General features: G+C 33.1%; 1 protein-coding gene across 1 annotated transcript; it reads right to left on the reverse strand.

Moving 5' to 3' along the window:
- Nucleotides 1–1461: 1461 nt before the first annotated feature.
- On the reverse strand, nucleotides 1462–11037 carry LOC116345524 (glucose dehydrogenase [FAD, quinone]-like). Its single transcript, XM_031774960.1, has 7 exons — nucleotides 9882–11037; nucleotides 4098–4676; nucleotides 3898–3986; nucleotides 3039–3827; nucleotides 2681–2955; nucleotides 2180–2595; nucleotides 1462–2098 (listed from the first exon to the last, which is right to left on the reverse strand). The coding sequence occupies exons 2-7, from the start codon at nucleotides 4297–4299 to the stop codon at nucleotides 1980–1982; spliced, it is 1890 nt and encodes a 629-aa protein (XP_031630820.1). The 5' UTR covers nucleotides 4300–4676; nucleotides 9882–11037; the 3' UTR covers nucleotides 1462–1979.
- Nucleotides 11038–11529: the final 492 nt, after the last annotated feature.

Raw genomic sequence — 11529 nt, forward strand, 5'->3', positions numbered from 1 at the left:
AATCATTGGATGTTTGTATCTTACGACGTCGATTCTACGATGAATTTTTTTCTAGTTTATTCATGAATATCCATGGTATGTGGTTTATAATTGTTTTCCCTCGTTGAAAATCTTTCAAATTATATGGAGAAATATTTGTTTTACCATCTGGAATTGATTAAAACGAAAGACTCTTTTAATGCTCTTTATGATCACAAAACTATCTACGTATTTTCGATCTATTTTTAACCAACTAATTGCGAAACAAATATCCTGGCTTGTTTACCGTTTGGAACTTGTATCTTGACATTTTTTTCTGGGTTTTTACAAAACCACAGCTTGAACATTGCACATGAGCACGATGGTTAAGCTGAGTGCCAATATTGATGTCACAATTCCCACGGCCAAAATAACCAATTTTGTAAAAATGTCTTAAAAAATAATAGAAAATTTGTCTAAATGAATATTTCCGTACTGTTAAGGTAAATGGCAAGAAGCGAGAAAGTGCATGACATTTTTTAATTGAAAGTGGTATTTGGACCAATCTTGTCTCATTGATTTTTGCCAATTGATCAAACATCCGAATTGATATGAGATACGCGTGCTTTCAATACGAATCGAAGACACATATAAATGTCGTGTGTACCGGATTCGGGTTAATATGACATTGAAATTTAAAATCAAACTGGTTTCGACTTGTCTGAAGAGAAAGTTTTTCTTTGTGACGGCTTTCGTTATTTATGAAATTGAATATATCTGATAATTTCTTCACCGCAGAATATTTCCGTAGGATCAAATACTAATAAATGTGTTCATCGCCCGGAATACAATATCTCATATCTATATTGTCTCGCAGTAACAATTAAAATATTTGATGTCTGAAACTTGTTCAAAATTGAACAAAAAAAGTCAAACGAGTCGAATAAATGAAAAGAAATTTAAAGCGAATTCTTGGATTTGAGCCGGTGGTATATTTTATTGCATATGTTTTATATTTTTCAACTCGTTTGGGTCAGTATACTGGTATTAGTTTCAGGTTAACGTTTTGTTGTGAATGAAAATTTTTCATTGCATACTTTCGGGAGGTTTCACATTTTCTTCGTAACTCTTTTCTTCTTTATAGTGGATAAGCCTTGATCATTTTTAAAACTGTAAATTGTATTCGCAAACTAAGTCAAGAAAAAAATATCAAAAAAGATCAAAACTCATAAAAACTGTGCGTTTTAATCAAATTTTGTATTGAACTTTTCATAATTGTACCTTTTGATCCCATTTAAAAATCCTACTCCTTCTCTTCGCCATTCCTTCTCGTCAGAGGAACAATCCCAGGTATTTTTCAAAGAAAGTATACAAAAATGTCGCTTCAAATCTTTTGTTCAGCAATGATTTAAGCTATTTTCTAGAAAATATGGTAACAAATATAAGTAAAGTCGATCGTTCCCTCCATTCTATATTTCAAACAATTATTTATTTGGTCATTTCGTGTATTTTCTTTCTATAATTTATAACAATCTTAATATATTAACTCTATCAAACTTAAAAACGACTAAAAAACAAAATAAAAACAAAAATGGATGATTGCTGGTGAACTGCTACATATTGATTGGAATAAACTGTTCAATTCAAAAACATTTCAATTTTTTCAACAAAAAAAAAATCATTCGTATGGCACATTCAACTTACGTGTTCGATTTTTTTTTTAAATGTTCATTTGTGCCGCAGATTCTCTATTTCGACTGACCTATCAATTTCCATATCAATCTCATCATTATCCAGAGTCTCTTCCAATCGAAATCCATTGAATTCGAAGTGGAATTGACCCAACACGTGACTTGTAAATTATCAGTCTAGCACTTAAATTAGGGTATGTACACAAATAATTATTGTAACTTATATGCATATTATTTAAGTCGATGCATTTGACATTGTAAGTGATATGAATTTTGGGGTTGTTGATGAGGAGGTCTCTCGTTTCTGATCTCTAAATGTATTTTTCGCATTTATTCTTTCACTATTCGAAGGGTATAGGTGGTAAGCCAATCTTCTTTAATTAAGTCGGCTCCCTTTTCACCGATCATGATCACTGGAGCATTTGTGTTACCACTGGAAATTGTAGGCACTATGGAAGGATTTTTGAAATTAAAAATCTTGAAAAAAAAAAAAAAAAAAAAAATACATTTGTTTATTACTAAAAACTTACTAATACTGGCATCGATAACTCTAAGTCCTTTGATACCATAAACTCGTAATCGTGGATCGACAACAGCTTCTGGATCATAGTCCGGTCCCATTTTGCATGTACCAACCGGATGATAGATTGTCATTGAAATGGTTCTAATATGACACTCGATATATGGATCGGACATAAATTTATGTTGCTTACAATTTGGAAATGGTATTCTATGAATTCTTGATCCAAATTGTTTAAATACTTTGGTGCCTTCGGCAACTTTTAATGCAATTTTTGCACCTTCCACCAATGTGTCAATGTCGAAACGATCGCCAAAATAATTTGGATCCATAAGTGGATAATCAAATGGATTTTTGCTACGTAATCTAACCCATCCACGTGATCGTGGACGCAACAACAATGGCATTATAGTCCAAGCGTCTTTGCTGTTGAAACAAAAAATTATAATAAAACACCGGTAAATGATTGTGTAACATTTAAAAACAAAATGAAACAAAACTATTGACTCACTTGGCAATTGGCGCATAAACCGATTGATATAAACTTTCTTTTATGCCGAGAACTTTTTTAATTCGTGCACCAGCATCTGAATTGATTGAAGCTGGTGCCATGTGGAATTGAATGTCTGGCCAATCAATCGAATGATTTCCTAATTTTGTTGTCACAAACGCCAATCCTTCAACCCCACCCAGCGTAGTCATTGGACCACGTTCATTCAATACATATTGATTTGTTGTTGTTGCTGGATTAAAACGATCTTGAATAATTGCAATTGGTTTATCGACCTAAGAAATGCCAAAATCATTCAGTACAAATTACTTTAAAAAAAAATAAACATCTATTTGTTATAATTGAATTTAAAACATACCAAAAATGTCATTCCTCCCATGCCGACGTGATCTTGTAAATTTTCACCGACTGCTAAATCTTTGATAACACGAATTCCATGTTGTTCCAAATGTGCTCTCGGACCAATGCCACTGAGCATTAGCAATTGTGGACTATTTATAGCACCAGCTGATAAAATAACTTCACGTCGGGCTGAGATACGATACTTCTTTCCATAGCGAACAAATTCAACGCCAGTCGCTTGCATTTTGATATCGTCAATTAATAACCGAGTTACATGGGCATTCATTGCAACATGCAAATTTTTTCGCAAACGAACCGGCCGAATAAACGCCTTTGCTGTACTGCAACGACTTCCGCGTCGAATTGTGCCCTGTGCAATCATGAATCCTTGCTGCTTTTCACCATTTATATCACGATTTTCATAGCCCAATTCGGTTCCCGCCTCAACAAATGCAGCTACGAGTGGCGTATGCCATGGCGACTCTTGTACTGTTAGATAGCCACCTTTTGAATGATACGGCGGTTTTGCCAAATATGGATTTCGATTGTCTTCGGACTTTTTGAAGTAATGTAACACATTTTTCCAACCCCATCCCGGATTACCGAGCGATTCCCATAATTCATAATCGTGTTTATTGCCTCGCACATATAACATATAGTTCAATACTGATGATCCACCTAATACTTTGCCTCTTGGCCAATTACAACGATTGTTCTTCATGCCCAAACATGATTTATTACTCGGTTCAGTTTTATATCCCCAATCCAATTTACTTAACTGCAAATATGCGGCAAGCGAAGGTACCTACAAGCAAAGAAAAAGTGTTTATGTTTCACTTTCCAAAGAAATAATTCATAATTTTGTGTATTCTTACGTCAGAAATTTCATTTTCATCGGGACCGGCTTCCAACAAAAGTATACGCCAATGTTTGATCTCACTTAATCGATTTGCTACCACAGCACCTACGAAAATATTAAAATATATCGCAATTATAACCGTTTTTTTTCTTCATTAAAACTTTAAAAATAATTCAAATGCAGAAAACTTATTTGAAAATAAATGCATATATTTACCTGCCGAACCACTGCCAATAATAATGAAGTCATATTGAGCATAGAGGATTTTTTGATCGATTGGTCGTGATTCGGGATCGACACGATCATAGCGATAATAGGAAATTGCAGCCAATAATAATGGTATTAACCAAAGACTAGTGGTAACGACGCCAAACGTTGACTTTATCACAGTCGATGCAATCAGTATATTCAGTACCATTTCGTTTGTGAATGTTTGCTTGTTGATTTTCTCACAATATTTCGTTTAGCTATTTATTTTTTACCTTCAAATATAGTGTTCGTTTTTCCTTCTCTTGTCAATTGTTTTTTTTTTATCATTCATATATAAGTTGCTACGCTAGCTTTCGATTTCGGCTTTGTTTCGAGAATTTAAAAATGAGTCCAAATGAATATTTTATCGTAATTTATTAGTTTCAATTGCCAATTAACTTTTACTTTCAAACAAATAATTTCATTCAATGTAATATTCATTCTCGAACAAAAAAAGCAGCAATCTCGAAACCAAAAAAACACAATGGATGATGATTCTCGTCGACGAAATTCCGATCAGTTTTGCGTGACGACTTGATTTCAATTCTGAAACAAAAAATAAAATAAAATAAGAGAAGACATCATCATTAGAGTGAAAAATGTACTGGTCTTGAATATATTTTATGTAGTTCATATTTCTGTTATGTTATTTCATCTGCGTGACCTCGTTGGATCGTAAAAATTGCATAGCATTTTCGTAGAATTATCTCGTACATAATATTCGATAACGAGAGTTCATTTACCAAGTTTTATTAAAATAGATGAAATACTAAAACAACAACAGTCAGAAAAGATAATCATTGCATTTGGTTGGTTAATTTGAATTGAGCCAAGGACACATTTTCAACAAGTTAACAAGTTAAAGGTCTCAAGTGTTACACCGTCGTAAGCATGCATTGTTCGGTGTGTGTGTGTGTGTGTGTGTGTGTGTGTGTGTGTGTGTGTGTGTGCTTGTTATTATTTGAAATTGAAATGGATTGCATTGCATGCGTGTTCGTTCATTGTAACAATTGTGCATATGCACAGATTTATAAAAGCGGGTCGAACGAAGAAAAGGAGAAGGAAAATTACACAGCAAAAAACGAGAAAAAAATCTTCAAGCAAACTTCATAAAAACAAAGAGCGCAAAATACGATAGACAAGTCTAACAATCATGTCAACGAACAATAACACACATAAAACATGAAGACAGAGAGAAGAGAGAGAGAAATAAAAAAACACCGACGACGTAAAATGCAAAACTTGTGTAAAAAGCGTACGAACGCAAACCAAGCAATAAAATAAGTGACAGAGAAAAAAAGGTTTTAGTTACGAATTATTAAATAAGTGCGGCGGCAATACTAAACAATGGCAACGTAACATAAACATGGAATGTCGAAGAAACATGACTGACAAGTGCATTTAAATGATTTTGTAATAAAGCGTTTGAGGTGGTCTTTTGTTTTCGTATTTCGAATCTATTTCGCTCTTTCACTCATTTTTTTTTTCGTTTTTGTTCTCTGCATTTGCATTCGCTTCAAGATTGAAAATAGATGCACACACCGCGTGTATTTCATTGTGATTTTCTGCAGATAGAGTTGGTTTCGCCTCATCGATATATGACAAGTATTATTAATACTTGATGTTTAGTAATAAGGAATCACTTTCTTATGTTTGTTTTGTTTGTTACTTTTTTTTTAATTTGACGTTGTACTCAAGTATAATATCAATTTTAAAGTTTTTTTTTGTTTAAAATTCAAACGATGTTTATCTTTTGCCTTTGTACAAATGCTTAATTACGATGTGCTTATCTAAAATTTGTGCGCTTTTCATCGGATATAAAAAGGGCGACTGGCGCGATTTGACTATTTAATTTCTTTGGCCAAAAACACCGAACCGTTTGCATGTTTTGTGCACATAAAATACGCGCACAAACTCCACACCGTGAAAATTTCGCCATTAATCAGTGGAATTAAATGTAGATAGGTCCCTTCTCTGTATCGCCTACAGGAAAAGAGCAACTCATTTTGCATGATTCGATGGTTTACCATAAAAATCACTTGACATAATTTGAAAGCGCAACCCAACATAAACTCAACATTTATAATCTGCACTTGTGAAACGGCAAGTGAGAAATGCATATATTTCGATGATTTAATTTTTGCACATTCGAGCTGATTGTTCGAAGTAACACAGAAGACATTATGAAAACAAAACAAAAATAATGTAACGATATGAAGACATTTGGTTGTTTGTGACGGGACACAAATTTCAAATTTTACCACTTGCATAAGTACACATGAACCTTGAAATAACAGACCAGTCTATTGTTTAAATTAATCGGTGACCGATGCAATACAATGAATCGGTGACCGATGCAACACATAACATGGAATTGTGCATGAATTTAAAGTGAATGTGTTTAATGTAATGCATTCAATCATTAACGACATTAATGATCATTCACGCTTCGCCTAAGTTTGATGAAAATGGAAATTAAATTTGCCATAATTTGCGTAGTGTAATATGGAAAGTATTCTTGAAAGAGCATTGCATTTCCGCATTCAAACCGAATCGAATTCGTTGTTTGAATGTACACAGAATTTCGAAAACTGTCATACGTGATACATGCGGTATCATATTGTGTACAATGCAAGAAAATACGACAAATACGCGAATTCAAGATTAAAACAAATAGATATTCCAAGGTGTGTTTTCAATCATCGTTAATGCTAAACAAATTGTTGATGATTAACGGTGAATGTGAAACAGAGAAAAAAATGAGAGAAAAAATATGGCAAACGTGATGGATGGTAAAAGATGACGGTAATTCGTTTAATTTATCAAATGATTAAAGCGGGAAAAAACGAACAGCGTATTGACACAAAGACCGTGCAGAGATTTCAACATCGCGCAACTTATGTACCATTGTTGAATGAGATGACTCGACAAGCGCTGAAATAATTAAGACACCGAATTGTTTCCTCAGAGCGTGACGGAAGAATTCTGTTAATCTTATATAACTTTTGACATTTTCAAATATGTCATGCAATTAACAAGCATTTATACATAACACCCGAAGAATTCTAGTGACATTTATTTATTTACGTTTGATATAGCAGTTTAGAGAATTTCGGGAGTCATGATTTTTACTTATGATTCACAGCAGAGTTTTTATTTTGGATTAAGTTCGTTTGGCTTAACATATTTGCCAACAAAATCAATGAGTCAACATTGAGCATGAATGAATACGCATTTATAACAAAAGTCAGTTAGTAAAAAAATTGCTATGACAAAAAGCATTCAAAACAAATAATTAAAATAATGATAACACAAACATTTGCAATATTTTCTTTTTTCAAACTGTGGTTTTGCGTCGCTTCAAATGAGTGAGACGTCGAAAAAATTCAATTTACTTGGAAACTCTGCGTTCGGTGAAAAATATATAAAATTCGTTCTTGAATTTACAAGAGAGAGAGAAAAATGCTAGGGAAAATGACACACCTTATATTGTAGCGCCACTGATTCATATTTGAACATTTCATTGTGAAATACAATTCACACGTTGATATTGATGATTTTCGATGAGCGTAGAACAGTGAAAGTTAAAGCAAATAGAAATTGCCAAACAAAATCTTTACGAAGTTCGAGAAAAAAAGACAACAACAATAAAACGTGAGATTGGATCAATTGCAAGCAAATATTCAATTTTATCACAACATTCAATATTTGGCCATTGACTTATGTAAACGTACGGAGAAATTATGGACAGAGTTGCACTTGAACCAAAACCAATTTAACCCATATCGTATGAAAATGAAAAACCATATGTATACATTTCTTGGAAATACGAGTTGATGTCAAAATCAATAAATTGTGATTTATTTTTTTAAATATAATTTATTTTTTGCGCCAAAATTCGATATATCGAAACGTGAAAATTCAATCACAGTAAAAAGAGAGACGAAAAGAAAATAATGGAGAATCCGGTTCGATAGATCGAACAGTGGTATGATATGGGTTAATCATATATTTTGAAATGCAATTGTGTGTATTATCTTTATTGCGTGATTTCTTTAATAAAATGCGAAACGGGAAATACTTGTTCAAAAACCTGGTGCCGATGACATCTCTTGGTGGTATATTTTGCGTTTTCATTATTTGAAACTAACGGCTACACATCTCAATCTGTCACAACCAATCATTAGCGCATTTGAATTGCATAAGAAATTATATGCATTTTTATTTGCCATGTCACACACCCAACACAGCAACCCCACACTAAATAGATAACAATTTCTGAGAGAGCTGCTATGTTCGTCAGCTGCTGCTGTGTAGATTGTGTAAAAAGAAAAGTGATAAATTGTGAGTATCTACGATTGTATCCGATGGCTACTGTGCGACGTAAAGATGTGTATTGCATTGAAAATGCATTCAATTCCTTCACTCTTTCTTTTATTTAATTGCCTTTTTAATTTGTATAATTAACGTGAACTTGAATTTAAAATAAATTTGAGTTCAATTTGATTTGCAAAAAAAAAGTGTGGATTTTTTTTTGCTTAATGAGATTTTATAACGTACCAAAAGATTATCGGAGATTTCTGACAAACAAATCATGCAAAATGACGTCTTTATCTTATAACGTAAATCATATATACAAAACAGTTCCAACAAAAATGTTACAACTTTCTCTATCGCAAATTTCGATCGATTTTCATCTGTGACAATATTATGAAATCAAAATTTACTGACAATTCGTGTAACGTGTGAACAGATGGAACATTTATAAATATAGCAAATGAATGAAAACCAAATGTATTCAGAGCGAACAATCGGCTAGATACGAAACGATAAAATATTATACAAACAATAACAAAGTGACAACAAAACCGAGATTTGTCGCAAAATCAGTGAATGCAGAAAAGAAAAAAAAAATCACAAATTATGTATTTACAAAGAGATTCACTCTCACTTGCTTTGCTTGCACTTGAAAGGCCATTTTTCGAGCATTAGTTGATTCAATTGAGTTTACGAAAAGCTGAGAGACGAGATGTTAATTGGCGCCCATTTAAAGTAATTAAAATATTACTTGAGACGCAATGGACGACCACTACATTTCTTAATCTTCTTTCATTCTCTTTCTCCTGCACCTTCCCATATTTCGACATTTTCACTTATCTAAATCTCGTTCGATGTATTATTTCACTTCTGATGCGTTCACCATCTTGTTATGAAATTGTGTAGCACCAAACAGTCACAAGTGTTAATAACACACCGATTGCCTTTCAATTCGAAGACGATTCAAAAATAATCATTGCAAAAATGAAGGAAGAGAAGAAAAAAAGAAGTGCGCTTCAGAGAGTAGCCACTTTTAGTGGGTCATCATATGCGAGTGTGTTGCCTACTAACACTTGTACAAACAGCTCACGATTATTATTTAAATAAATTATATTGTTGAATTTAAAAAAATACATGCTTGCTTTCATTCGTTTTCTCGGCTAACATGATCAATACATGCGCTTCGTATTGCTTCATTGTTATTAACTGAGAAAGTTCGAGTCTTCCGCTGATCGTTTTTTTTTAAATTTATTTCATGTTTCGGTTTTGTGACACAAATTCAGATACATTCAAATTGCCTGTTAGCTAATACTTAACGATTATTAGCTAATAGATTATGCATTAATTTATTTGTTTATTGTTTGGTTTTTTAATCGTACACAGAGATATGGTCATAAATTTATAAACAATCGATCATAAGTTAGTTACCCTTACCATTTTCACTGTATTCTTGTAATAGTTAACATCACTTTAAAATCGTCTATTTATTCTACTCTTGATATGCAAATATTTGGTTTTGGTTTTGACACACGAGAATTTATTTGTACTGTTGATTATTGATTACATAAGTGAGGGCCGAATAGTTCTGTTTTTACTTTGATAAACACACTCTTTCGAGATTGATTCGCTAACACATGGTACTAATAAATAATATGATATTTCAAGCTCCGATTACACTCTTTTTTTAAAGTTCAAGCTGATTTTATAAGTTCAACGAAAAAAAAGTCGTCTGATCACTTTTTCCTGAATGGAATCGGCATCTACTTTTAACACTCTTTTAAACAAAGTTGATTCTCAAACGACGTAAATTTAGTGAAATTTTATATTGCAACATGAATGCATGCAATTTTTTAGTCACAATCCATGAAATGAGGTCTTCTGTCTTTAATCGAGAGATCACTTGAATTCGATACGTTGTTTATTATCGGGTTGAGTCGTACAAAATTAAATTAAAATAGCCACACATATCAATTTGTTCAGCTTGTCCAATAAAAAGTAAACAAAGTTTTGTGGTACCGTTTCCTTTCTTTTTCGATCAACATGCACCTTTGTTGCATTCCGCGCGCAGATTGAAAGCACTTGTTTACACGAACGAAATGCACACCATGTGTAAAATTCGAAAACCATATGATTACCCGAGAGAGTTTGATTTTGCTAACACAATTTTTTGTTTTGTTTTGGTTTCTTTATTTTTTTTTTGTTTCGTTTTTATTTCTGCTACCAATGCGATACTAATGTTATCTATCGCTGTAATAAGTCAACGGGAAAAAAATTCCATACCGTTCTCCGGAAGCAAAACTACGGTTTGTGTATACGTTTTGTTGAGTGAATTGTTTTTCAATTGACTGAGCTAATTCTTGTAATGGCCAATGAATGCCTACCGTCTGATTAACGATATTTCCGAAAACTTATATCAAATGGTTGTTGTTGGGGAGAAAGGTGTGCTTGTGTGTAGTGTTTGATCGGCGTTGTTGTTGTTTTCTGCAGTTTATTTCGTATCGTAAAAAAAATAAATAAAAACTAAATGAACGCAGCTAGAGCACACACACGTCATTCAAGCGCAAGCGATTTATATCAACTGATCGAAAAACTGACAATGGAATCTCACATTGTACACACGATGATGACGTTTTCGAATCCACGCGCTACACAGAGTCGCTGTGCGAAAGAAAAGCCAAAAGTAAATTGAAAATAAATATTTCGTTATGACTTCGGCAACGGGAATTTATTTATGTGTGCATTTTTTTTTTTTGAAAAAAAAAGAGCTGGTTAAATAAATAAACGACTTCATTGTACACACAAAATACTTGTCTTGGTTTGGTTGAAATGGAAATTGGCTGCGCAAAGGCACACACAACAAAACATCACAGTGCTTACATACGAAAACGAATTGATTTTTCTTCTTCTGTTTAAACGACAACGACGAGAGCGGGGCGATTTCGATCTTTTTTTTCTTCTCTTCATTGTATACGTCCGAGTGTCGGTATTTTTGGTGTACGTGTACGATTCGACACGTTCATACCAAACTGAAATAATGCATTGCATTATTATCAAAATGTAACATTATCAGAAGAAGAAGAGA

The sequence above is a fragment of the Contarinia nasturtii genome, unplaced genomic scaffold, assembly GCF_009176525.2.
Source record: "Contarinia nasturtii isolate CC-2019 unplaced genomic scaffold, AAFC_CNas_1.1 Cnas_scaffold_1305, whole genome shotgun sequence".
NCBI lineage: Eukaryota > Metazoa > Arthropoda > Insecta > Diptera > Cecidomyiidae > Contarinia > Contarinia nasturtii.

Coding starts and splice junctions, on each gene's coding strand:
- LOC116345524 (XM_031774960.1), bottom strand. CDS start 4,299: ATGGTACTGAATATACTGATTGCATCGACTGTGATAAAGTCAACGTTT. Junction 2,956..3,038: donor TGGGAGGAATGACATTTTTG/GTATGTTTTAAA, acceptor GGCATTTCTTAG/GTCGATAAACCAATTGCAAT. Junction 2,596..2,680: donor GTTTATGCGCCAATTGCCAA/GTGAGTCAATAG, acceptor TTGTTTCAACAG/CAAAGACGCTTGGACTATAA.